The sequence below is a fragment of the Microtus oregoni genome, unplaced genomic scaffold, assembly GCF_018167655.1.
Source record: "Microtus oregoni isolate MIOR12 unplaced genomic scaffold, Mior012 000007F_ref0000211, whole genome shotgun sequence".
Taxonomy (NCBI): Eukaryota; Metazoa; Chordata; class Mammalia; order Rodentia; family Cricetidae; genus Microtus; species Microtus oregoni.
Genome location: NW_024543066.1, coordinates 37,857,916 through 37,881,182, shown reverse-complemented (window position 1 = coordinate 37,881,182; position 23,267 = coordinate 37,857,916). Strand labels below are relative to the sequence as shown.

The 23,267-nt window shown below is 40.2% G+C and overlaps 1 protein-coding gene across 1 annotated transcript; it reads left to right on the top strand.

Annotated features, from left to right (window-relative positions):
• Positions 1 to 1,607: 1,607 nt before the first annotated feature.
• Positions 1,608 to 11,194, top strand: Glyatl3 (glycine-N-acyltransferase like 3). Its single transcript, XM_041655099.1, has 5 exons — positions 1,608 to 1,685; positions 2,457 to 2,564; positions 4,152 to 4,278; positions 6,230 to 6,362; positions 10,763 to 11,194. The coding sequence occupies exons 1-5, from the start codon at positions 1,608 to 1,610 to the stop codon at positions 11,187 to 11,189; spliced, it is 873 nt and encodes a 290-aa protein (XP_041511033.1). The 3' UTR covers positions 11,190 to 11,194.
• Positions 11,195 to 23,267: the final 12,073 nt, after the last annotated feature.

The window sequence follows — 23,267 nt, the reverse complement described above, 5'->3', positions numbered from 1 at the left end:
GTGTGTCTTTCTCTCTCATCCCCTTTCTCTCCCACTGGAACTCTTCTTCACAAGTCACCCACTCCATCTTCCATTCCTTTTGTGTAAGGCCACTATATTTAGATTTCCTTTCCCTTGACCACGGGTAGAAGATTATTCAGTGGAACAGGGGCCATTCATCAATGGCGACACTTCTGAAGGAAATGACACAGCTCCCTTAACACCTATTAATTGTCAACTGTCAATCGCAGAGATGTGGAACCTCTCACGACCCGTGATGAAATGTTGGCAGGTCTATTCTCATACAGATGACCACAACCGTAATGATTCAGTGAGGACAACAGCCCTGTCATGTCAAGGGAATATCTTTTGTTGTACATCTTCCACTCTCTGACTCTTTTTCTACCCCCCTCCTGTACTCCCTGAACCTTAGAGAGAGTGATACAGCTGCCCCTTTTAGAGCCAAGCGCTGTACCATTGCATATCCTCACATTTTAAACAGAAAATTACTAACCAAAGGTATTTTTTAATTAGGTAAATAAAAGTAGCACTAAATAGTGACTCTTGTTTACATCATCAGACTTGAAATAGGACAGTAAAGTTCTCTGTTTAACTTAACTGGACATGTGTGTCAGGAGACAGTTTTTTATTGTCCTTTACACATCTGTAGATAACTGCCACCACATTGACAGGATTGATTCGGCAGTTATAAATAAGTCTTAATTTAAGGCAGTTGGATATTGCATATGAAATCCAGGAATAAGATTCTATCTGGAGGACCGTAGTCTATTGACCAAACGTTCTCTAGGCTCTATTCCTTTTGTGTCTTATTTTCCATTTCCCTGAATTTCAATTTTAACTTAAATCTTTTATATGTATGTACATGTATACATACACGCGCACGCACACACACACACACACATTTACTTGTGTTCAAAAAAATTATTTCACAGCATTTAGGGAATGATAGAGCTAGCAGGTAGTATCATTTTGTCCTCCAATTAAAAGACAAGAAAGAGTTCAGGACAAACCAAAGGTAATGTTTGTTGACAAGCATTTCAATTTCTCCAGAAGAGGAGGGGCCTCCAAGCTAAGGAGACCATTGTCACTAAAGGAGTAGGGATTTTTGTTTGCTTTTACTGTGTCAAACCCAGTTATTTCTCTTCCATCCCTGTAATTATTGGCCCATAAGTATCAATATTTCTCTCCTATAACACAGAACTTATATGGTGGATGATGGTAAAGAAACTGACAAGCCAGGAATGCCCTCCCTTCTTGCTGCCAACAAGCTATTTGAGACTAACAAAAAACAAAACACACTTGAATATAGAAGTTCAGTTCTCACTAGTTCCCTGCTGGGGACAATCAGAATATAGTGAATGTGTAGTCCCCTCTGAAAATGATTAGGTCTAGTGATCTCCATTTGTACATATTCACTGGTTTACCTACCCTGAAGCCCTCCCTGCCCACCTTCCATTTCCATCCTCTTCAAAGGCAGCATCAGCATTACACGAAAAGAAAATGGAATCCCTAGCATTTTCCCAATAAGATCAAAAGTTAATAAGCAGAAATTAAATGTCTATCTTCAAGTTTCTAGTTAGGTGTGGAAGCTCAAACCTTTGGAGACAATGTTGGTGTTAAACTGCTCCACCAAATTACTGATACTGGAGAAAATGTTGAAGAGTCACTTTCCTGAATCACTCAAGGTATTGTGAGCCTAATTGTACTGTGCTTCTTTATTGTGTTAATCTAGGAGGTAATGTCAGATGTGTCTCCGATGAACATGTTAGTTTCACAATCTGCTCCTGTCACCCTTCTGTCGTCCCAGGGGACTTTTTAGGGAAATTTGGCCAATGGTAGACTGCGTTATTTCTGAACATGGTTTAAATGATACAACTTGGTGGTGCTGAAGATAAGACTATGCTTGAGGACTCAAGTTTAGTTATAGGTTTGTTTCCTCTGGGTCACTCAAGCCTCCAATCTAAAATCCCAGAGGGCCTGCTGATCACTCTGTGACAGTGTTGAAGATGTCATAAATCAATATTATAATAAATGTAAAAATGAGGCTGCAGTGAGCAATGAAGTTGCCTTGGAGTTGTTTTCTGTTTGATGATGATGATGGTGAGGAAGAAGAAAATACTGTGATATTAACTTATCAATCCTTGCTATGTTGCTGTAACTTTCACTAATTCTGTGTGTACGTGATGTTTTTAGGATGGACATTTTTCTTAATGAAGGAAACAGATGGGAAAGACATATTTTTCAGAACAGCCTCTTTTATTACCTTCATATTAATTGGTGCTCAGTCACCAAGCATTCTCTCTCAGAATTATAGAATATCAAGATTTAACAGACTTTTTACTAGTTTCCCTGGTCATATTTGAAATGGTAACTCCACATTTTGTATATGTGTGTGAATATTTCTATAATTCCTCTCTCAGCTGGAATAGCTAATGGTCTCTGGTTCTCTGGCTCAGGTGTATGGAGCAGTGATGAACATAAATCGTGGTAATCCCTTTCAAAAGGAAGTAGTATTGGACTCATGGCCCGACTTCAAAGCTGTCATCACCCGGCGACAGAGAGAGGTACAGTGCTGAAAAGCAACTGAGAAACATTAAAAGTAAAAATTGGCTCCAACTGAAAAGAAGGAGTTAGATAAAAGGAATGGAATGACTATTACAATAGCACACATTATCTTAACATGTCATGCATGTCATCAGCTCTTTGTAGGTGGCTACTTTGGAGTCTCAGATGGAAGACTGCTAGCCCAGAATTGTTCCCTTAGCGTCTCACAGTCTCTAGAAGATTGCTATGTACAAACTAGCTCCTTCACTAGTAGGGGATTTCTTATGACTGATGAATTTGGGAATTTTAAAAAACATTGAGAAAACTTAAGGAAGTCAGCACAATGAGATCAATGTTCTCATTCTCCCTCTGAGGCTAAAGAGAACCTCAAGTGATCAGAGTTGATCTGCCCTCTGCATGAGGAAGGTGGTGAGGGCTGTGGTTCTTACATGGTGCTCACTGAATTTTAACTTTCCTGTGTGTGTGTGTGTGTGTGTGTGTGTGTGTGTGTGTGTGTGTGTGCAGCTAGTGATAAAAGCCAGGTATCCTGATGAGCTTCAGCTGTTAATGTGATGAGTTCTATGTAGCAGCGTAAATGAAGGCAGACAGAAATTATAATAATATATTCAGCTTTAATTGGGAAAAGACTTACAGAACCCGAGGTTCCAGCAGAGAACAGGAAAGCAGAAGGGAAGGGGGAGAGCACACCAGCAATATTTATTAGTAAAAAATATCCTCAGGCGACCCTGCCCTGCAAGCAAGGTGATTGGCTAGAGCTTCCCCTACATCTCCCCCTTTTGTCTAAATAAGATAGAGCCAAACCTCCCCCTTTTGTCTAAATAAGATAGAGCCAAACCAAATACAACTATATACAATAGGAACAAATAATTTTTTGTTTAAACAGAAAAATGGGAAATGATGTGAGGTCACATGTCAATCTGTTGATTTCATTGGATAATAAAGAAACTGCCTTAGTCCATTTGATAGGCCAGCCCTTAGGTGGGTGGAGTAGACAGAACAGAATGCTGGGTAGAAGGAAGTGAGGGCAGATGCAATGAAGCTCCGACCCAGGATGGACATAGGCTAGAATCTTCCCGGTAAGCGCATCTTGGGGTGCTACACACATTATTAGAAATGGGCTAGTCCAGATGCGAGAGTTAGCCGAGAAGAGGCTAGATATGATGGGCCAAGCAGTGGTTAAAAGAATACAGTTTCTGTGTAATTATTTTGGGGCATAAGATAGCCAGGAGGCCAGGAGGCAGATGGCAGAAACGCAGCCCGCAGCTCCCTCAACAGTTCTAGAGTCATCTGAGGCAACTCAGCAGAGGCTCTGCTCAGGCTACTATAGTTTTAATTTTTATAAATTAAATTCTAGAAAGTCAGAATTCTTAAAATTTTCTTAGTTCTGGAAGAAAGAATCAAGGGTAAAAGGCACAAAATTTCTAATTTTCTCATTACAGTATATTAGCTTCATTCTTGTTCTCTGTTTCTCTGTAACTGATTTGAACAATTGAAACTTAGCTAGATGGTAATAATAGCTAGTCTTTCCAGGGCATGGATTTTACCCAGCTTGGGTATTGCATTCATGACTATGTCTTCTGCCCAAGGCTGAGACGGATAACCTTGACCATTACACAAATGCATATGCTGTGTTCTACAAAGATATCAGCGCTTACCAACAGCTATTGGAAGATCATGACGTTATCAACTGGGACCAAGTTTTTCAGATACAAGGTAAGGTCAAGTTCAAAGCATACATTATATGCTCGCATGTTCCTTTCTTATCACGTACACTAGAGAGGTATGAAAAGATACCATGGAGACTAGAGAGATAGCTCAGTGGTTAAGAGTACTAGCTGTTCTTCCAGAGGACCAGAGCTCAGCTTCTAATACCATGTTAGTGTTAGGCAGTTCAAACCACCTGTGACTACAGCTCCAAGGAATTTGAAACCATCTTCTGGCCTTTACAGTCAATGTGCTCATGTGTGTGTACACACACACACACACACACACACACACTCACACTTTTTATAGATCTCTTAAAAGATATTACATACATGTACGATATATAGAGATAGAAACTTAGAGATAAGTCCATAAATACTTAACATATATACTTGAGTTTTATACAGTTACTATTCCTATTGTATGTTACCTTTGGCTTGGATCACTTATTTTTTCCTTGTAGGCAATATTTTGAGTGTTGGGTATGAGGGAACCCACTTGTAATCCCAGTGTTTGTGAGGAAGAGGCAGAAGGATCCAAATTTAAGGCCTGCCTAAGCCATATAGACTACATGTATAGCACATGGTTAAAAAACAATAAAATACAAACCTTTTGATTACTTAGCTATAACTCAGTTTTGTAATAAGGGACACTAGTTATTGCAGCTGTAATTTTAGTAGCATTAACCTGTAAACTTTCTAGTCTTCACTGAGGCTCAGCTCAGGGAGGGAGGTGCCCAGGTTCAGCCATCACACTGCATTCCATGTGCCTTCTCACCCAGTTGTAGTCTTGAGGCCATACTGAGAAGTGACTCACAAATGGGGAGAAAAACAGTCACATAACATGCTTCAGTAATGAGCCTAGAAGAAAGAAAGCCACGTTACAGAGGAATCTGTCCACCCATAGTCAGACTGCAAAGGCTAGAAAATAGGGCACTTGGAGAGAGGGCAATGCTGTAGTTCTTAAGAGCAGAGACCAAAGTCTATTTGTACAGTTCCCAGAACACTGCCTGATAAATATCAAACAAAGGGGTATAACTAATTAGCATGCTGGGAGAAATGAGTGGGATCTGGATGAATCAACTGAGCTCAATCTTCCAACCCCAGGCTGCACCTGGAATACCATAAGGGACGTTGTGGAAATGGACAGGACCTTTAAAGTTGCCTTGTGTTCTAGTCTCATTCCTGTGGATGATAAAATACCATGACCAAAAATAGCTTAGGGGCAAAAGGAGTTTATTTCAGCTTACAGCTGAAATAATTTCCTCATCAATCCCTGGAGGTCAGTCAAGGTACTAACTTCCAACACTGCATCCAAGAACAGAGAAAGTCACAGGCAGAGAAACAAGGACGTGCCCATACACGCTCATTCACTTAGCTGCTTGCTTGCACTCAGTTTTATTTCTCTACTCGTAACAAGTTCAGGCCTGATTCCTGCCAAAGCTGCCACTCACAGTGGTCTGGTTCTCTCCAAATCAGTTAACTGATTACGATAATACTGCACAGACCCGCCCACAGGCTAACCCCCAGGTAGTCAATCCTTAGTGAGACTTCTTCCCCTTGTGATCCTAGCTTGGTAAGTTGAAGGCAACCATCACTCCTTACCATATTAAATACATCTAAACTCTTATAAACAGCCGCCTTTAACTTTTAAAGCTATAAATAAAAAAAGAATTCTTTTCAATAAAATTAATTTGAGGTATTAAGTAAATTAACAAATAAAACTTCCAGTAAGAAATTCCAAATTCCTTTTAGATATTTCCAGCAGTAGTAGAAGCGCATGACTGGTGATGACAACATAATTTGATTTGTAGATCAAGAAGAGAATGTCTGTAGTAATACATACATAACTAACTGCATCGTGGTTAAAACATGACAGGCTATCAGGCAGTGGTATGGATGACAGTTGGCATGAAAATGCTGAAATAAATGACTGTGCTTCTGTGTCTGTCATCATCCAGGGCTGCAAGGTGAATTATATGCTGTTTCCAAAGCCGTTGCCAAGGCAAAGCTGTTGGATTTGGATATACAGCTGTCTTCCTTCAAGGCTGTCCATTTTTCTCCTGTTTCATCTGTGCCAGACCACAGTTTCCTGTATGTAAAACAGGTTCTACATTTGGAGCTGGATTTACTGTTATGCAAGTCCTAATAACAATGCTGGAATGTTTATTATTGTGAAAGAATAGTTAGTTAGGCTTTAAGAATTGGGCCATTGGGCTAAGGGTGTGTGTGTGTGTATTTACGTACACTTTTTCTCTTCCTGTGTTTCACTACTTATTATTCCTCTGAAAATCAAATAGTATCTTTGTCAATAGTCAGTGAGCTTGTGAAACCTGCATTTTCCTAGTATATGATGTATACGTAAAAAAGTCATCTCTTGTTTCCCTTCTTCATGATATATTCCTAAGTAATCCTTGTGGTGTGAGTCCAAAGTTGTTGAGGTTTCTGCTGCTTAAAGCTAGAGGTGTGTTACTGGTTTATGTTGGGCTTTTAACTACAAGGGACTAAATGATTTAAATATATCCCTCTCCCTTTCTATGTTTCTTTTTCATCTGTCCTCTAAAGTAGAACCATCATGACTCTATTTTTTACAGAGCTGAAATAAAACACACAAGTGAGTCCTGAGGCCAAGAACTGATCACAACTCCAGCATGTGAAGGCAGTCCCTTGCAAACATGTGTCTTTGTGTGTCTACATTGCCTCTTCTCTCTTATTTGAAGGCCTTGCATCATTAGCCTCTTCCCCTCAGCTTATCCTTCCTGGACCTCAATCCCTTCTTAAGAACTGGGGCCGAGGAGCTGGAGAGATTGATAGCTCACTCTGGTAAAGTGTCTTTGACACAAGCACCCACTTAAAAGTTGGTTGTGGCAGCAAACACCTGTTGCTGTGAGGCAAATAAGAGTCTCTCTGGCACTTGCTGGCCATCCAGTCCAAGTGGGATTTAGTGAGAGACCCTGTCTCAAAAACAGAGTGGAGAACAATTGAAGAAGACACCTCATATTGACATGCACACACACACACACACACACACACACACACACTTTATAAGTTAAATTAAAAGAATTAGGGTGTAGTATCTTTTTTAAGTGATTTTTTTAAAAGAATAAAACAAGGTTGATTAAAAAGTGCCCACCTCCATGCATGTTAGTTCTCTGCTCCTGTGGTAGGTACTGGAGGACATGGTAAGCACAGACTAACTCTAACATTGCAGGAAATCACCAGGGCTTTCTTTTATGTTTTATATGGAAACTTGGAGCACACACGAACTTTGAAAGGAAAAAATCCTCCTACAGTACATTGGTAATCTTTCACATATACCCTGTGACCTCCCCCAGCACAGGGACAATCTTCCATATCCATCCTGAGAACTATACCCTATGAACGCTGCATACTTATTCAAGTAACTGAAACAGAATTCATAATTTTATGCTTTATCCTAGCTACTTTAAGATACAAAAGGCAAAGAATATTTTTTGTGTGTTGTGGGGACGGTTTTCGATACAGGGTTTCTCTGTGACACCCTGGCTGTCCTGGAACTCTGTAGAGACCAGGCTGCCCTCAAATTTAGAGATCTACCTGCCTCTGCTTTCCAAATACTGTGATTAAAGGTGTGTGCCACCCCCACTCCTAGGTAAGACGAAGATTTCTTAAAAGAAAAACTAATCCCTGTTTGCCTTCCCCAGTCTTGGCTAGCCACTATTTCATTCTCTGCTTTATGGAGATTAGGATTTTAGATTCTTCATGTGAGTGAGATTGTGTGCTCTCTGACTTTCTGCACTTGACTTATTTTTATTAATATAACAACAGTCCCATCCGTGTTTTTACAGATGATAAGACTGAATCTTCTTTTTAAGGATGAATGCGATTTCATTGTAAATATGTCACATTATTTGTAAATGCCTAAAATGAGTCCATGTCTTGCTTATTGAGAAGCATATTGTGGTCAACAGGGACTGATTTTACTACTTTGGGCTATATAGTCCGGAATAGAATTTCTTTTTCTTTTTCTTTTTTTTTTTTCCCCGAGACAGGGTTTCTCTCCAGCTTTGGAGCCTGTTCTGGAACTAGCTCTTGTAGACCAGGCTGGCCTCAAACTCACAGAAATCTGCCTGCCCCTGCCTCCCGAATGCTGAGATTAAAGGCATGTGCCACCACCGCCCAGGATTTCTTGATCATATTACAGTTCTTTTTTTTTAATATTTATTTATTTATTTATTTATTTATTTATTTATTTATTATGTATACAGTGTTCTACCTGCACATATCCCTGCAGGCCAGAAGAGGGCACCAGACCCCATTACAGATGGTTGTGAGTCACCATGTGGTTGCAGGGAATTGAACTCAGAATCTCTGGAAGAGCAGGCAATGCTCTTAACCGCTGAGCCATCTCTCCAGCCCCTCATATTACAGTTCTAATTTTAATTTTTGGAAGCATCACCACGCTGTTCCTTAGTAGCTATACTAATTTACCTTTCTCCTAGTGTATAAAGTTTCCTTTTCCAATCTTCACTACTCCTTGTTGTCTCTTGACTTTTGGATAAGAACCTTTTTAACTTCATTGAGGTGATATTTCTTTGTGGGTTTGATTTGTAGTTTTTTTCATGTACCTCTTGGCCATTTGTATACCATATTTTTAAAAATGTCCCTGTAGGTCTAAATTTCTAAATTATGTTGTTTTTATTCCAACTAGAAAATTTTTCATTCCTTGTGTTCTGAATATTCGACACCTATCACAAGTATAATTTACAAGAGTTTTTACCCATTCTTCAGGGTTTTGCTTCATTGTTTTGTTTCTTTAGTTGTACACAGCCTTTCACCATAGTGTGTCATACTGAATTTAGCTGCCTTCTGGAAGCTCTTACCTTGATGTAGTCCTATATTTGCCATTTCCCCCATACTTCTGTATCTTATTCAAAATATCCTTGTCCATCCCAGTGTCATGGGGCTTATTCTGGTAATCTTTCCTAGCAGTAACATTTGTCTTTAACCCCAAATCCATACTCAAATTGTGGATTGTACTCCAAATACTTCATCCTTCTTGTACACATATGTAACACGCTGTGCCTGAAGTGTACTTGCCTTGGCAATGTTTCTGCTTGTACTAATATTTGTGCTTGACGTTCTCTGCCCTTTCTTTAAAGTATACTTTCAAACTTGAACTGAAAAATCATAAGCCAGTCCCCTCCTTCTCTCCTGAACAAAAGATTGGCCAATGCTACAGCTGGCAACCACTAAGAAAAGTAAAAGGCATAATTAGATAAAACCTCTGCAGGGCTATTATTTGAGTCTTTACTAGTCAATGGGTTAAGTAGTTTTGACATATTCACAATGCTAGCAAATTCCAAGGCACACTCAGCCTTAGAGGCTCCAATTTGCTTCAGCTCTTATAATTTCAGTCATTTATGTGTATGAATTCTCTCTGTGTGTGCAAACATCCCAGAAGAGGGTATCAGAACCCAATATAAATGGTTGTGAGCCACCATGTGGGTGCTGGGAATTGAACTCAGGACCTCTGGAAGAACAGCCACTGTTCTTAACTGCTAAGCCATCTTTCTAGCCCAGAACCTTGTTTCAATTCTTAAAATGAACCAGGAACTTTATCTTGACATCAGGGCTTTCATATATAAAATTACTAGACACTTCAATAAAAAATTTAAAATAAATAAAAGCTAGTGACCTGTAAAACTTGGCAAGTGAAAAAATGAGAGTATTCGATCTAGAGAGAAGCAGCAGAAGGGAAAGTTTGGCAAACTTAATTCTTCCAGAGAATGTACATATGCATAATGACTCGTATAGCCATGACTATGCAGAGACAGAATGCTACTGAATGCTAAAATATCATTAAGTTCAAAATATTAGGGCTCAAAAAAATCTGGATTGCCTAAGACTTCACAAAGTCTTATAAGGGCAACTCTGAGTGAAAATGATACTACTACTACTACTACTACTACTACTAATAATAATAATAATAATATGATGTATGTTTGTGTTAACTGTGGCCTGGTTTATAATTCAAGAATGTAGCAACAAAATCAAAAGAGGTTCTTACACTCTACCCCTCGAGATAATATCAAGTCGGATACTGGGAACAAAATAGGGAATCACAGGATTGGCATCAGCTAGGTGTCTGCCTCCTTTGGGAGTGAGTCCAGTCAACTGTCTGCTTGTGACTGGCTGAACCCTGAGAGTGTGTTATTTTTCTGCATCAATACAAAAGCAATCCAAATATAAATTAAGTTATACTTCTTCTCCCAGAAAGCAAAGATGTAGAAGCAGCCTCGACCACACCGCAGTCTGCATAGCTGACGAAAACAAGTGGGCATGAAGCTAAATTTCACGTGACGATCTTTCAAGTGGGAAGCGTTTTAAGTTCTAAATTCTTGAAAAAGCCAAACATAGTCTTAGAGATGATTTCCATTTATGGTCGGTAGGAAAAGGGTAGCTATTGGTAGTCACGTGACTACCAATTTATTGATTTATTGATTTTCTTCCAGAACTGGGCCTACCCCGAGACTGACCTTCCTGAGCGTCTCAGATGCTGATCTCCTCAACCGGACTTGGTCCCGTGGCGGCAACCAGCAGTGCCTGCGGTACATAGCCAAACTCATCGAGTGCTTTCCCAGCGTGTGTGTGCGTGACGAGCAGGGAAACCCCGTGTCCTGGGGTATCACCGACCAGTTTGCCACCATGTGTCATGGCTACACCCTACCTGACCATCGCAGGAAAGGTTACAGTCGACTGGTGGCCCTCACACTGGCCAGGAAGTTGCAAAGTCGTGGATTCCCCTCCCAGGGAAATGTCCTGGATGACAATGTGGCTTCTATAAACCTCCTGAAGAGTGTCCATGCTGAGTTCTTGCCTTGTCGGTTCCATAGGCTTATTCTCACCCCTGCGGCTTTCTCTAGACAAACTCACCTTTAGCTCAGAGAAACTCCAAGAATATTCTACTTTCCCTGAATATACACCCTGTTTTAGCTACCTGTGAAATGTGAATTAAACCAAAAAAAGCATGTCATTGAAAAGGGTCTGAAAAACACATGCCAGATCACCCTGAGAAACCTTTTCCTTCTTAGATTTCCACCATCAAGAATTCTGAGGGCTAGGGTCCCAGTAACTATGTCTCAGAATAGAGGGTGTGTGTCCTCTGTGAGGACCCACTGCAGGGACAATACCTTTAAATTCAGCCGTTCCTGGACTACTGTTAGAAATGGCTGCTTGAGAAAGTGTGGTATAATACAGAGCCATTGGCCTCCTGCTCCATAGTCTCCAGCCATGCCACTCCCTCCTGCTATAAAATCTTCAAGCTCCCAACCTGTCTTGGGTCCCCCTTCAGTGGCTGACTGCTGGTTCTGATGGTGACATTATCTATAGCTCTTCCTTGGGAGTGGTTTATCAGAGCTCCCAGGCTGAGAGATTGCAACACAAAGGCCGACCTGTCCCCATAGCTCCTGATCCACCGAGCACCTGGCAGAACCTGAGAATTTGCATTTCCCAGTTTTCCTTCTCATTTGCCTTGGATGAACAACTGTCATCATAAGGCAAGACCTTACCCATGAATTCTTCCAGACACCTGAATGATAATCTGCTTTTTTATGAAAATCTGAAATTCACATATAGGTGTGTATGAAATTATAAAAATGGCAGATAAGATGTGTCATCATAAGGCAAGACCTTACCCATGAACTCTTCCAGACACCTGAATGATAATCTGCTTTTTTATGAAAATCTGAAATTCACATATAGGTGTGTATGAAATTATAAAAATGGCAGATAAGATGTGTTCTATAGGTATATATTTATAATCCTTGAATACTGATATTATAATCAACTTTGACCCTCTTATTACATTGAAGAAATTTTAAATCTAGAGGCAATAAATCCTTCAAGATTACATTTACTATGATCAGTACTGGAAAGACAGATGTCTGTAATTTTTATTTTAGTTCTCAAATAGTTAAATTAATTTATTATTATTGTACTGTTGTGATTCATTTTTGTGTTATTTGGTCTCAGTGTATAAATCAGAGGACAATAGATAGGGGGTTAATTTTCTGTTTCCATTTTGTGGGTCTCAGAGCTCAAACTCAGGCCCTCAGACTCAGTGGCCAGCACCTTTATCTGATAAGTCATCTCAGCATCCCTTTTATCATTATTTTAAATTTAATTTCCACTGGTCTAGTCATATGTAATTTTCAATAATGTAATAATGTAACAAACAACAGGATGAAAGCAGACATCAATGCAATGGGTGAACTTACGTAGACTCAGTAAAGTTGACTTCATCATACAGAAACCACTGCTTCCTCTCCCCTGGAACTTACAAAATCTTAGTTACAAAAATAAAGCAAAATCTAATGTTTAGGTGTTTATTCTGTGAGGAGACAAAATGGTTGGTGTGCATGAGATTTTAATAATAAGACTTCTAGAGGGTGGATTTATTCCTAGGTGATCCTTAGCCAATGGTTACCTAGGAACTCATCCTTGGTACCAGAGAGAAATAAGAGGAGTCCATAAAACCCTGGGGAAAACATGGGCTAATTTCTGCCCTTGGGATGCTCATTATCTTTAGCCCCGACTCAACATGAGTAGCACCTGCCGCAGTCTTGGTATTATCATTATTGCTTGTTTCTTCCTAGTGATTATTTATCTACCATTTATAGATAAGTACACCAAGCACTGTATGCTCATAATGTAATCTTCAGGATAGATGAACTGTTCTCTTAATGATAAGTACACCAAGCACTGTATGCTCACAATGTAATCTTCAGGATAGATGAACTGTTCTCTTACTGATAAGTACACCAAGCACTGTATGCTCATAATGTAATCTTCAGGATAGATGAACTGTTCTCTTAATGATAAGTACACCAAGCACTGTATGCTCATAATGTAATCTTCAGGATAGATGAACTGTTCTCTTCCTGAGTTAGTGATGTAATGACTCATCAAAAATTATTCAGTGTTTAAGTGGCAAAATCATGACCATAATCTGAATCTGTTGCATCCCTAATTGTACACTTAACATGGTGTTATTAGTTGTTATTTTCAGTAGGAACTTTCAGCTCCTTTCTGTATGGTCTGAGAAGCATCCTCACCTCCAAATCTCACATTCTCAGAGAATCTCCAACAACAACAAAAAAAAAAGACTCAAAAAGCCCATTTCTGCATTCTGGGCTGCTGTGGTGGCTCCTCCTCTGAGCCGTAAGTGCGGGAGTTGTGTTTTAGTTGTTACAGTTTTAGAAGGATGAGAACACCAGTGTTTGCAAAATGAAGATGACCATAGGCCATTGTGTTGTAGAAGGTTGTAGAGGTTGTAGAAGAAAGAATATTAACATCTCTCTCTCTCTTGCTGTGGTGAGGTTGTAGAAGAAAGGATATTAACATCTCTCTCTTGCTGTGGTGAGGTTGTAGAAGAAAGGATATTAACATCTTTCTCTTGCTGTCTTCTGAGGTTTGGACTTTATTTACATGCACCCTGCTTTTTTCTCAGACCTGGGAAAACTGGCTTCAGCAAGTGATGCTTCTCACCTTTGCTGTGAACACAAACTGAGATGGTCCCTCACAGTTCCTTCGGGAACAAAGCTGCTTCTTCTAGTTGTTTTAATTAGCCTCATGTCATTTGGAACCTTCTAGAAATGATTCCATTATCTCCTCATTTTCAAAAGTGTTTACCTCTAACAATTGACAACATTTTTGGTCATTTTTCAGTTTCATTGTCTATATAAATAGGAAATAATTTTGTATAATCTAATTAAAACTTATACAAGTATAAAAAATTATGAGCCTATATATTTATGTGTTAAACAAAATTGGATCATATTTTAGTATGATGTCATTCATTAAATATGTAATTTTGTCTAAAAATATTGGGTGCAATATTTAATTTTTCCCTTCTAATTTGCACTGCACTAACCATTCTATCTTACATGGAGCCGTGATGGAAATATTGGTTCAACTTTCAACTCTGTTTTAATCATATTTAAGGAATGTATGGATGTATCCAGAAATGCCAAGAGGAAGGATGGGATGAGAGAAGAGTAGCGATTATAGACCTTTATTTACTCGCTTAAAAAATTTCTTCTGTGTACTACAAACCAATGTAGACTTTTAAAGTAGAGCTTTATCTTAATTAAACTTAATTAAGCAATCTCTTTAATTATGACTTGAAAGGCTACGAAGAAAGCAAGAGACAAAAATGATTTGGATTTGGGTACTGGCAAAGCTGAACATGAAAAGTGAACAGCTACCTGAGTCACTAGGGAGGAAATGTCAGGACTGAGCTGAGTAACTATCGGGTATAGTGAGCGATGAATGCCAGTTATGACTGAATTCTCAGTACTGTGAGAACTAGCTGGTAGGATATTTCAGAGACTAGAAACAATGTCTGGGTCAGGGATGGTTGGAAGGAGTGAAAACGCTTGTTTAGTCTTAGACTGTTGAACTCTAACGAGTTGTGGAATAGGAAGCGGTGGGGTCAAGTTGAATGCCAAGTTTTAAGCTCAGAGACGTCTAAGATATAAATATATAGTCAGGAATCATCAGGATGCAGACAGAAAGAAACCGGAGTTTAACTGAGACTGTTTAGAACTAGACCTTGACAAACGCCATCAGATGGCCATCACAGAGAAGAATTTCCTAGATGGGAAATGATCAAGCCGTGAAGTTTTGCTGAGGCTCAAGAACACAAACTGAGAGTCTGGAGTTGTGAGGCAGGTCTGTAATCCTACTCGGTGGGAGGTGGAGGCAGGATTCAAATCCATCATCAGCTACAAAATGAGTCTGAGGTCAGTCCAAATTACATGAGATTGTCTCAAATGTAGTGAAACTACAGGGAATATGAAAGGAGAAGTCTCTGTTGCACCACGGTGAACTTTGAAAATGCACATGCTAAAAAAACCCAGGAGAAGTCGGGCGGTGGTGGCACATGCCTTTAATCCCAGCACTTGGGAGGCAGAGGCAGGCAGATCTCTGTGAGTTTGAGACCAGCCTGGTCTACAAGAGCTAGTGCCAGGACAGGCTCCAAAGCCACAGAGAAACTCGAAAAAAACCAAAAAAAAAAAAAAAAAAAAAAAAAAAACCAAAACAAAACAAACAAAAAAAACCCAGGAGGGACGAGATTCCAGATGGATGACTCTGTTTGCACACAGTCTGCAAGCAAACCAGGCAAAAACAGGCTCCAGCTTCTGAAATGAGAATTGGGCTGTGGTTCAGGAAGGCTAGGGCTCTTCCTGGATAGGTTTCACTTTGTGAAAAGGCATCAACTTACAACAGCCCCAATACGTCTGTGGATCTGTTTTATTTTGCAATAAGAAAAATCATTAAAAGCAAATGAGCTGGAATCTAACAACACAACGGCCCTTTGACCTAACTCTCTACCCATAAAATGTACTATAAAATGAATTGCAAAGATGTAAAAGCCCTGCTTATAAGGAAAAATACTTTTTAAAGTAGCACACTGATGAAATATGAAATGCAACCACCAGGTGAACTAATATGGTATATCAGAAGATTGTGTTAATGAGGGAAAGTGCATAATGCGTAAATGTAAAACAGTTGCAGAAGCATATATAACCTGGTTAAACTTTAACTGGAGCGTACGGAGGATGGGAATAGATTTGAAGGCAGCTTAATGATGCCCACTGAGAGAGAAGAGCCCTTTGGTGAGTAGTAACAACCCTGTATGGTGCAGCCACGGCTGGGCAGGATGATAGAAAGAGTCACTAGAGGAAACCTGCTCCATGTCTCCAAGATGGGCACTTCTTTGGGTCTTGTGAGCGACTAATATTTCCTCAAAAATGAACTGACTCTTCTCAGATTCACCAGGGCAAAGTGACAAAAACAACCAAGAACAGAATACAAAATATTCTCAAACTTCTGTAGCTAAGGCAGACGTGCAGAGATTAGCACACACCCTGGAGAAGAACCTCAGTGGGATCACAAACTGGGACTTTCTTGTTCTATGTTTTTACAATGGTGATTTGACCTCTGAGGATGCAAACAAGGTGATTGTACATTTTAGACCTAAAGTTTATTTCATTTTTTTTCTTTTTCTTTTTTTTAAATATTTATTTATTATGTATACAATAACCTGTCTACATGTTTGCCTGCAGGCCAAAAGAGGGCACCAGACCTCATTACAGATGGTTGTGAGCCACCATGTGGTTGTAAACTTTAGGACACAGAACAAAAGTAAAAGCAAGTGGAATAACATGGCCCAGATTGCAACAGTATCTTCCTTCTTGATTGTGATAGTTGCTTAAAAATTTTGAGTGGGGGTATACTAAAGTAGCAGAGGTATAACACCATATTGGCATATGTTTCTGCTTTCCAGGAGGCAGACTTAACGAACTAGTTCACTTTTCAACAGTTTCTCCAAGCCCAAGATTTTTTTTTTTTTAACGTAAGTCCCAACCATGAAATTCAGTTTGTGAATCTCCCTGTTCTTCCTAGCATCGGCCTCGTACTGTGCCTGAAGACTGGAATTAACCTGGAAAGGGTGACTGCACACGGCTCCTCCTTTCCAGATCCCACATAAATCTCGGCAGGGTGGATTGCCACATGTCCCCACCACCGCTCCAACCTCGCTCACTCTGGGTGATTTTCTTCTCCTTGGGAAACTTCTGTTCACATCTCCTATCGCTTTGCTTTAAAAGAAATGAGAGGAATGCAGCATGTAGGTAGGTCTTCCTCCCCAGCTTTCTCTTCACTCAACAGACCTGTGTTTCCAAGGCAAAACGGACATGAGGTATTAAAGACTGTTTTTTTTTTTCAGAAACAGATGATCTGTATCATTTATTGAAAAATTTTTCCATGTAAAACTCTGTGCTTGATACAGAGGGGAGGGAAAGAGATGAAAGAAAATCAGAGTGCTGGAATGGAAAGAGCTCACGAGACCTGGAGGAACATTCTAGACCCATCTCTTCTATTTGGCCACACTGTATGACCTCCTTTTTTTTTATTTTTTAAATTTATTTATTTATTAAGGATTTCTGCCTCGTCCCCACAACCGCTTCCCATTTCCCTCCCCCTCTCCCGATTAAGTCCCCCCCCCCCATCTGCTCGAAGAGCAATCAGGGTTCCCTGACCTGTGGGAAGCCCAAGGACTGCCCACCTCTATCCAGGTCTCGTAACCTAGGTTTTAAAGACTGTTGAATGAATACAGAGCCTATTATAGGACAGGCAGGTGGTGAGCCAAGACCATGCATTTTCTATAGTGAACACTAGATGTCAGAGTTTAGTTCTAGATTATCTTCTATTTTCTTTAACTTTTTCTGATTCGTGATAGATTTCACACCATGCATCCTGATCCCACTCATCTCCCCATCCCCTCACCTGTGCCCTCTGACCTTGTGACCACCCCCCATAAAAAATAAAATTTAAAAGTATAGCCAAAAGACTAAACAAAATAACAACAAAATCTCCACGTGGAAGCTAGTATGGCCCAGTGAGTCACACAGTACACCCCGTAGTCCATTCATCTTTACTTGTGTTTTTTACAATGGGAATGTTTTGGTGTGGTTTGAGGCCTCTGGTTTCTGCCACCCTATCCATACTAGGCCCTCACTGGGACTCCTCCTGGATATTCTGTTGTCCTGTGTCATGGATATCCTGCAGCATTGGATTTGCAGGAGTGGGGACTGGCCCCTTCACATACTTTAGCCATTCAGAGATGAGGTGGATGTTAAGATAGGCCAACTCATAGGCCTGGTTCTGAGCCTGGGCAGTAGCTGCATTGGTCAGCCCACCAGCTTTCCCTCTTAGTCACCAACAGGGTAGCTCTCCACAGCACTTCCCAGCTAACTCACCCACCACAGCAGGCGGCAAGAAACAGGGACAGTTCTCCTGCTCTCAGTACCTTCTTGGGTCAGGCTCTCCCACACTCAAACCACCGCGGCCCAGGAGAGGTGTATAGCACACTCTTCCAATTGCTGCAGTTGGTGGGGGACAGGGCCAGCTTGTCCATTCTTAAGTCTCTGGCAACTGGATCTCCTGCCTGCCACAGTTGGCAAGGAGCAGGGGGAAAGAGCCACGGTGTGGCATACAGGGATGGGGCAGGTTCTGCTCCGCTGCTCTCATGTCCACAGGACTGGCTCACCTGCCCCACCGTCACCCGTGCCGCCAGGGTCAGCTCTAGTGTGCTGCTCAGGCAAGGTGCAAGGCCGATTCTCCAGTGTGCTACAGCTGGTGATAGGCAATGCCAGCTCCCCTGCAGGTGGCAAGGGACAAAGGAGGAAGGGCATCTTTCCTCACCCTTGCCACCACATGGCTGTGGGCTCAGTTCTCCTGCCTGTGCCCCGTCTGTGCCCCAACTCCTCACCAAGAAGGTCAGCTCTACCGTGCAGGTACTCACCTGGGTGAGATGCAATGCCTGTTGTCTCAGTCTCGTGACCCCAGGGCCAGCTTTCCCAGCTGTAGGCAGTGAGGGGAAGGGAAGGAGGGAGGTCTTCTCTCACTTGCCCATTCTACCATATGGCAAATGAAGGGCTTTTTAAACATTGAAATATCTTAGTTCTTTTTAAAATTTCTGCCCTGCCAGCCTCTGATTTGTTTTTATATTGCTTTTATTTACCCTTTAAGAATCACCTTTAAGTACAAAATGTTTTCTTATAACAATAGAAGTTATACCCCAGTGTAAACAGTGTACATCCAACACAGTCACAAAGCTCATCTCACAGGTTTGTTGCTAATAGAAACAACTATTAAAAATGTATGAGCTACTGGGTGATGGTGGTGCACACCTTTAATACCAGCCCTCAGGAGGTAGAGGCAGTCAGATAGATCTCTAAGTCTGAGGCCAGTCTGAATGGCAGAGTGAGTTCCAGATCAATCAGGGCTACACAGACAAACACTATACAAAAAAAAAAAAAAAGAAAAAAGAAAAGAAAGAAAGAATCCACCTAAAAATTTCCCTATCTGTAACAAACATCACAAAGAACTATATTACTATCAGATATGGCAAACATACTTTTTTTAGTAAATCCTTGAGTCCAAAATGATATGAAAAAAAAAGAGGAGGGGTAGCAAGCAAAGGCTATGGTTTGCAGAAGTATGTTTACTTATAAAAATTAGAAAGAATGATGACAAAGCTGTCATTCTGCACTACCTACTTTAATAATTGATGCAAGAAAGGAGGATCCGTTGCCATCATGAAAGAGATGATGGGAAAAAGTAACAATGTAGGATAGAGGTCTTATGCTGCAGGCTAATTGCTAACTGTAAATGGGGAAATTCACCTTTGTAATGTAGCTGTGCACTGGTGACTGATTCAGACAGGACTGTCAGCTCCAGTTAAGTGGAACAGCCTCATGCTAGGAAGTTCTAAAGGGTGCAATGTGCAATGCCAGCAATGCTGAGAGCTGTGCTTCACCCATTCCCAAGTAAAATCCTTGTCAAAAGTGTTTAGACATCTGTAGTGTGAATTCTAATTGTTCTTAATAATAAAAACCAGAGGTCAGATATCCAGGTAAATGGTGAAAGATCAGAGAAGTAAAGGAGCCAGCTACTAGAAAGATGTTTGAACCACCATCTTGCAGCTCAATTTCTCTTTTAGATAGCTACAGTTTCGTGTTGCCCAGAGTGGCCTTGAACTCCTGATCTTCCTGCTTCCTTTCCCCAAGTACTGGGATTAAAGGTGTGTGCCACCACTGCTGTCTGCTCTCCTAAATTTTGGTACTAAATTAATCTAAGAATCAAAGAAAGGGTTGCATAAAAGACAAGATTTTATTTGTTTCTTAATGAAGTTATAGTGTTGAAAATAAATACATAGAGCCAGCCTTTGTTGGGTATGCCTTTAGCAGACGTGGAAACATTGGCATGGTGAATTCAAAGCTAACCTGGTCTACATGGTGTGAACTCTAGACTAGTCTGAGCTACATAGGGACATCCTCTCTCTTAAAAAAGAAAAAGAAAAGAAAAGAAACAAAGAAAAGAGAAAGAAAGTAAAAGAGAAAGGAAGATGAGAGAAGAAAGAGCAGGAGGAGGCAGGAAGCAAGAGGGAAAAGGGCAAAGGGGAAAGGAAAAAGAGAAAGAAATAAACAGAAATGGTGAGTTGATTGTTGAGGGGTTGAGAAACAGCAAAGGGAAGTCCAGACCAGCTCAACTCACTGTGTATTTTGCTCAAGCCTTACCCTTAAGGAGTGGATTATGCAATATGTACAAAAGGAGAGTGAAAAGCGATTATTACTAATTCTTTCTTTGAGCTGATAGACATTCCAGAATAACTTGTTTGTGAACTGGGTGAAAGGCGGTGTTTTTTTTTGTTTTTTTTTTTTTGTTTGTTTGTTTCTGTTTGTCTCTTGCTGAGAGTAACACATCCATGAATCTTCATACAGAGTTAAATATTTAGAGAGCAAAATCTCTGTGGCTATAACATTATTCTTATGGTTGTCAAAGCCAGATTTTCAAAAAGAAAGAAAGAAAAAAAAGAAAGAAAGAAAGAAAAGAAAAGAAAAGAAAAGAAAGAAAAGAGGGAGGGGCAGACAGAGACAGAGAGGGAAGTAGAATTTATACAATAATGTCACCTGAAGAAAAATGGTCTCGTACCCTAATCAAGACCAGCTCTTGTTGTTAGTTGCTCTTGATTATTGTGAAAAAAAAAATCTATATACACAGTTTAGAGGAGAAGGATTAAATGTGGGTTAAAGTTACAGTGATTTATTTCTCTGCAGAGCCACCCAGTCTCATGTGCTTCAACAAAACATCAGAGACACCAATGTGTGTCAGAGGTTGTTCTCCACTTCCTGGTAAACAGGAAGGGAGAACCAGTACCCCAGATGCACACTTGGCAGACACAGCCCCAGTGATTCACCCCCTCCAGCAGTGTCTCACCCACTCCTAATGTGGATCCTCCTCTGGAGGCAGAACTTTCACACACATATGCCTGCAGGAGACACTTCATATTCAGACCACAACAGACACTAAGATACCAATCTTCGCGAGTTTCATTTGGAATATGTAATTGATGTTAATATATTGGGTCAAAGGTTACATTCTTTCTCTGGCAACACTACATGCTTCTCTTGAAGAAATGTATTTGTTTGTGTTGAAATAGGATACAGTCTGGAGAATACTGGGCATTCTTTAACGTCCTTGAGTGTTGACACTGTTTATTTCTGGTGGCATGGTTTCTTGTTCTGTAAAATACTTGTTTATCATCAAAGAGCTCAACCCTAAATTGATCTCTGACAGAAGAGAACTATGATAAATTTACTCTAAAACCTAGAATAATGCAGTCAATAATAAATTATAGTTTAAAATTTTCATGTAAGCTTCTACTTATTAATCAGAATGTCATATATAAATATATTACTGAGATACGTTTATATATACATATATATTATTCCTTGTGGTTAAATGGTTATTTTAGTTTTTTTAACTAAGAATTTCAAAATATCTTAGCAACACTATTATACACAGAAATTGCCACTTCTTCTATGGTGTGTAAGTTCTTAAATGGTTCATAAAATATCTGTAGTTAAAGTTGCAGGGACACAGAACACATGCAAGGTAAAGCTAAGTTTCCTAGGAAAATGCATAGAACAAAACATAAATGTTTTGAGTTCAATGTGTTAAACAAGATTCCATGTTGTAAATATTATCTCAGGGGCTCTCCGCCAGATGACTCAGCTGGTAAATGTACCTGCTACCAAGACGAACAACCAGTGACCTGTCTTTGCAACACACATGATTGGAGAGGAAAGAACTTAACTCCACAAGTTCTCCTCTGCCTCTTGTACTGTAGAAAGTACATGCAAACACACACACACACACACCTCCACTCACACACACACACACCTCCACCCACACATATGCACACAAACAAATACACATACATGCAAAAGCACATGTAAACCTATGACTTCCATTCTTCTGGGTATAAGAAACTTATAAAAACCATGCAATCACTTCTCAGTTTAAAAGAAACCTGCAACTTTAAAAATTAAAGTATGTTTTATATTTTTATATATTTGGTGATTTATGAAAGCTTAGGAGAGCATTTCATTTTAATTCTGTAACATCTCAAGAAGCATTTGGAGAAAGTGCTGTTTATGCTTTTTACAGGTTGAAGTTGTAATGGTCTGTCCTGCCCCTTTAAGAGACAAGCTTAGACAACAGTGAGGACCCTAAGAGAGACATACATAGATACATAGATCTAACCTTCATGGGAAGTAGAAAAAGACAAAAATCTCTTGAGTAAATTGGGAGCATGGGGACCTTGGGAGAGGGTTGAAGGGGAAAAGAGAGGCAGGGAGGGGAGCAGAGAAAAATGTAGAGCTGAATAAAAATCAATATATATTGCCTCTCCCTTCTCCCAACTTTTCCCTTTCCCCCCTCCTTCCTCCTTTCTCTCTCTCTCTCTCTCTCTCTCCCTCTCTCTCTCTCTCTCTCTGCCTCTCTCTCTGCTTTTTTCCCTTCTCCCCTTCCTCCTTTCCCCTCCATAATCCACTAAATAAATATCCAACCTCACTCCACATGGCATGCCTATCTGTCTGGGTCTCTCACCTGCCACACAGCAGCTCCATGCCTAGGACCTGGCTGCCTTCGTGGCCCGCCATGGTCTTGTGTCCACTGCTCACTTGGGACCCGCAGCATTTTATTTTTAACATAACAGAAGTCATGGAACCCACACACACACACTTAGACACACACAATAGCAAGGACACACTTGAAGAAAGGTTATATTTCTTTTCACAGTCGAGATGGATTAGTCACAGAATGTCAGCTATAAACGGGAAGTGTGATTAAGTTCTCCTTTACGATGCTTGTCATCTTCAATATTATTCATAATGAGATTAGCTTTTACTTATATTGAGTCACCTCACATTTTCTCAAACCTACACTTTGTGTTCATAGATATTATTCATTAGTTTTCTGCTTGGGGGATTCGGTCCACCATATGTAGTAATTAGGTTGGATAAGGTTTGAAAGATTTTCTTATGTCTGACCTCAGAGTCTGCACTTGTGTGGGGTAAAAAGGAAGGGAACAGAGAGGGAAGGGAA